The sequence below is a fragment of the Microtus ochrogaster genome, chromosome 8 (genome assembly GCF_000317375.1).
Source record: "Microtus ochrogaster isolate Prairie Vole_2 chromosome 8, MicOch1.0, whole genome shotgun sequence".
Taxonomy (NCBI): Eukaryota; Metazoa; Chordata; class Mammalia; order Rodentia; family Cricetidae; genus Microtus; species Microtus ochrogaster.
The window spans coordinates 39183470-39188242 of record NC_022015.1 but is presented as its reverse complement, the minus strand read 5'-3'; the positions used below and the strand labels follow the sequence as shown (position 1 = coordinate 39188242).

General features: G+C 49.5%; 1 protein-coding gene across 2 annotated transcripts in view; it reads left to right on the top strand.

Annotated features, from left to right (window-relative positions):
• Positions 1-4773, top strand: part of Syt12 (synaptotagmin 12) — a 33008-nt gene that overhangs the window by 10264 nt on the left and 17971 nt on the right. Inside the window, exon 2 of one of the 2 annotated variants that reach the window (XM_005351671.2) lies at positions 148-204. In XM_005351671.2, the coding sequence (XP_005351728.1) occupies positions 171-204 (34 nt within the window). In that variant the 5' untranslated portion in view covers positions 148-170. The other variant, XM_026781623.1, reaches the window with a different exon arrangement.

Below are 4773 nucleotides of genomic sequence, written 5' to 3'. Positions count from 1 at the left end.
GTGCGCCACCGACACGGGATGGGGAAACAGAGTAGCAATTGTTTGGGCCGAGTTCTCTTGAGCAGCTCAAGCGACAGGCACACTGAAGCCCTGAGTTAGGATGTGAAGCTCTGAACCCTGCTCATGACTGACTCTTTTCCCTTTCAGTCCCTGTCACCTCAGGGAACAGCATGGCCGTGGATGTGACAGAATATCATCTGAGCGGTGAGTCCCCCAGACAAGACCTCCGAGGACCACAGCCTCAGGAACTGCACCAAGCCTGGGATGGGAAGTGTCAGTGGGGTGAGAAGGGCAGCCTTCCTCCTTAGGCCACACAGCCCTGGGGACAGCATCCTGAGACCCATTTGTGGTCTCCTCGTCTTTTCACTACAGTGGGTTCTTTCCATATCTTTGGTTTGGTTTGTGTGGTTTTTGTTATTGGTGTTTTGTTTGTTTCTTAGACATGATCTCATGTAGCCCAAGATGGCTTCAAAATCAATTGTTTTGCATTTTGTGTATGTGTGTGTGTGTGTGTATGCATGTATGAATATGTGTGGGCATACATAGGAGGTATGTCTGTGCACATGTGTGTGCATGTGGTAGCCACCACTGGCACCACTGATGCCCAGAATCACCCTTCAGTAGTATTCCACCTTATTCCTTGAGGCAGGCAGTCTTTCGGTGAAATCCAGAACTTGCTTATTTGGCTAGTCTCAGTAGCCAGCTTGCTCTGGAGAATCCCCAGCTCTGATTTCCAAGGCTGGAATGACAAGTGTTTGTCACGCCCACCACCCCAGCATTTCTATGGACTCTGGGGCTCCAAACTCTCAGCCTCACCCTTGCACAAGCGCTTTGAGCACTGAGCTCTCTCCCCAGTCCTGGACCCCTGAATTCTCTGTGTAGCCAAGGATGAACTTGAACTCATGATCCGCCTGCTTTTACTCACTAAATCATGGGATTACAAACATGTGCCACCACACCTAGAAACATGTCTGTTAAAAAGATTCCCTTTGTCTGAGACAGGGGTTCCCCGTGAGACCTTTGTTGTACCAATCCCTGGGGATAAGCCTGTGACAGAGAATCCACTCGTCTGGGGCCCTCCTGGAATTTGTCCATGTTAGACGATGCTGCACTTACTCAGGTCAAGGACGACGAGAGTCTGGGACTCACCCTTGCCCTTCTTCAGTTCTGGGAGATGACCTAGATACTCCATCATACTCCCACAGTCCTGCTCACAAGTGGTGGGTGCTGTCATGGCTGATACACGGCTGCCGTCTTTCTTCCAGATGTCTGCCTCCCTATTGACAACAATAGGAGTGAGCCTTAGTGAGCAAAGGGACAGTAACAGGTCAGGATGTGACCCCAGATTTCCTAACCTCCTAGTCCAGCACTCCCTGTCACACCAGTGCAGGTCCCACTGGCCCGGGGCTGGACTTTAGGGTGGGGCAGCAACAGCCTTTCCCAGGCCCCAAGCAGAGAGCCTCAGTTTTCCTCTGCAGTCCTACTGGTCTTCACACAGAGAACACGGTGTGGCCTTTGACAGTGTCACAGCTCTCCCAGCTTGGATCTGACTGTCTTACCCACTCTGCCTGGATGAGACCTGTGTCTCAGGTGGAAACCTACAGAGTGCAGATCCAGAGCCAGACAATCATAGGATTCTCCTCTGTCCTCAGCTTCCTCATCTGAAATGGAACAGCATGTCTCTCAGGACTCAAGGGGCCAATGGGAAGAGCTTAAGCTAATCCTGGCAAGAAGGGTTAGCACACAGTAAGAAAGCTATTACCAGGTGTATGTCTTTTGTTTTGGGTTTTGTTGTTGTTTTTGAGACAGGGTTTCTTTTTATAACAGCCCTGGCTGTCCTGTAACTCTCTCTGTACACCAGGCTGGCCTCGAACTCACAGAGATCCACCTGCCTCTGCCTCCTGAGTGCTGGGATTAAAGTTTAGGCTGTGTGTAATGGTGCATGCCTTTAATCCACATACTCCAGAGACGGAGGCAGGTGGGCCAATGTGTGTTCTAGGCAAGCTTTGTGTACATAATGAGTTCCAGCACAGCCAGATCTATAAAGGAACTCTGCACCCCGTAAGAGTTCCTCTCAGTCTCAGTGTAGGCTTCACTTCCATTGACGTGCCCACTGTTCCTCCTGGTATTCCATAGACTTAGGGTAGGCATCACTTCCATTGATGTACCCACTGTTCCTCCTGGTATTCCATAGACTTAGGGTAGGCTTCACTCCCATTGACGTACCCACTGTTCCTCCTGGTATTCCATAGAATCTGTGATTTAATGCGTATTCATTACCATTCCCTGCCACCTGCCTGAGTTTTTCTTTCCCTGACCCTAGCTTTGCTGACCCTAGCTCTCCCCAGTTCTACCAACCAGCACTGAAAATTTAGTCCCCTAGAGCCTCTCATGCAAGGGTGCCTGACTCTGCTGTGCCCCTGGATATGCTTGGGACTGTGGACCTTTCTTCTGGAATTCTACTTTCTTCTGGAATTCTAGACAGAACCCCTCCTGCCTGGCCTGATGTGGCCCAGCGGGCCAGTTACTTTCCCATCCCACCCCCAGTTTGCAGACTCTGAGGAAGTTCCAGAATCTTGTCATGTCTGGGCCTGGGACCCTCTAGATGCTTTGGTTGTGATTTCAGTTGGCTCCTGTTATATCACAGGAAAAGTCTAGAATAAACGGAAGATGACTTGAACTCCTGATCCTGTGTCTCCATTTCCCAAGTGCTGGGATTCCTCACACCTGATACCACATCTGACTGAAACACCAGCCTGCAAGCTCTTGTCCCTATGTTGTGTGATCTTTTTACATTAAAATCTATCATGTTGGGGAATGATTTTATTTCTTTTTCTTAGTGCTGGCAATGTTCCTATCACCTCCATCCTAATGACCTAAGTTGTCATTCTCAAAAGCCAATGATATTCCTGCCCGTGACAGAACAGCCAACCCCCAGCAGCTCCCTCCGTGGGACCTTCAGGATGCTCTCAGAGCTCCTCTGTTATAAATAAGCCAGTGACTCACATGAGACATAACATATGTTGGGATTTTTTTCCCTTCAAATAATTCCATCCTCTGGGTGGAACCACTGAATGGGGGACGTTTGTCACCTCCAGTCTCCCAGGGAGGACACTGATGCCCAGAGAGGCTGGTGACATGGGGATGTACCATGGAGCCAAGGTACCTGAGCCCAGAGGGTGCTCATTGCTGGAGGAATGTCTGGCTAAAGGTCCAGCCCTGTCCTTTGGTTTCTTGGGCTTTGGGCAGCAGAGACAAGGAGCCCCTCTGGCTCATGGTGCCTTGTTCTCTCCCTTCCGCTGGGCTCGGGTCCTTTGTCAACACCTCCTTTCTGCTGGCCCACAGCTCCTAACCCCTGTTGCACAGTCTGCCATTCTTCTTATTTTACCTTGTGTATATGACTGTTGTGCCTGCATGGATGTCTGTACTACTTGTATGAACATGGTGCTCACAAAGGCCAGAAGAGGGTACTTGGAACTAGAGTTATAGCCAGTTGTGAGCTACCATCTGAGTGCTGAGATTCAAACCAGGGACCTCTGGGAGAGCAGCTGATACCCTTAACTGCTGAGCCACCTAGCCAGCGCTGCCATACTTCCTGCTCCTCCACGTATCTCTGCCTTCCTGCACTCCCAGAAGTTTCCAGCATCCTGTTTGATGTATCTGTTTGCCTGCCCACTCAGTGCTGGTTCCCCTATTCCAAGGTGCTGGCATGTATGTACATCCAACGTTCAGTGATCAGTCTCCACCCTGCTTCTGTTATTTCTTGTTTCTTTATTTTAATATATTCATTAGATCTCGGTTTCCACTTAGAAAGACCCTCCATCCCTCCACAGATCTCCACCTTGCCAATCCGAGGGAGCTGAGCCGGGTGTGGCTCTGATTCTTACCCTGGAGTCTGGTGCTGGAGTCACAGCCTAGCTCCACTCACTTTCAGTTCTGTGGCCTTGGGAAAGTTCTTTAAGTTCCCCAAGCCTCAGCTTCCCCATTTGAGTTGAGTACGCAATAGTACTAGAAATGGCTTAGAGTCCTCTCTGGCTCCACTGTCGCTTGCCACATGAAACATCGTGTTGGCTTCCTTAGGACATCAGAGAGAGGTTCCTGAGCAGGGTGAGACCACGTCCTTGAGCACACGTGGTCCTGTCGTGGCCCATGCACTGTACAACGTGAGGATTCACAGGGAACTGGTTGAGGGATTAAATTGCTACATGTGGGAACAGAGATTCCAGTGGTGACAGCCATGCCCTGGTCAGCAGAGGAACAGAGCCTTTGGTTTCTCTTGAGGCCAAGCACAGCCTGTGGCCACCTCTTGCTTAAGTGGAACTGGTGTGTTGATTTGAGGTTAGAGATTTACTAAGAAGTGAAATCCACTTGTATAAGCTAGGGATTGGAGCTCATACCTGCAATCACAACACACAGGAGGCTGAGGCAGGAGGATCACAAATTTGAAGTCAGCCTGAGCTGCATAGTGAGACCCTATCTCAAAACAAAATAAATTCAACTACTGTCCAGTTAACTGGGCATAGCGGGAAAGGCTTCTAATCCTAGCATTTGGGAAGTGGACACAGGGTGAACAGAAGTTCAATTCCAGCTGTGTGACAAGCTCTAGGCCAAGCTGGGAGGGATGCATGGGAATTTGTCTCAGAAAACAAAAGCATCAGCTATGGACTTTGCCACTTTAAAACGTGCACAGCAGTGGCTTTTAGGAAAATGAACATCCAGTGGACTTTTAGAATATTTTCATCATCCCAAAAAGAAACTCTATCCCTTCAACTA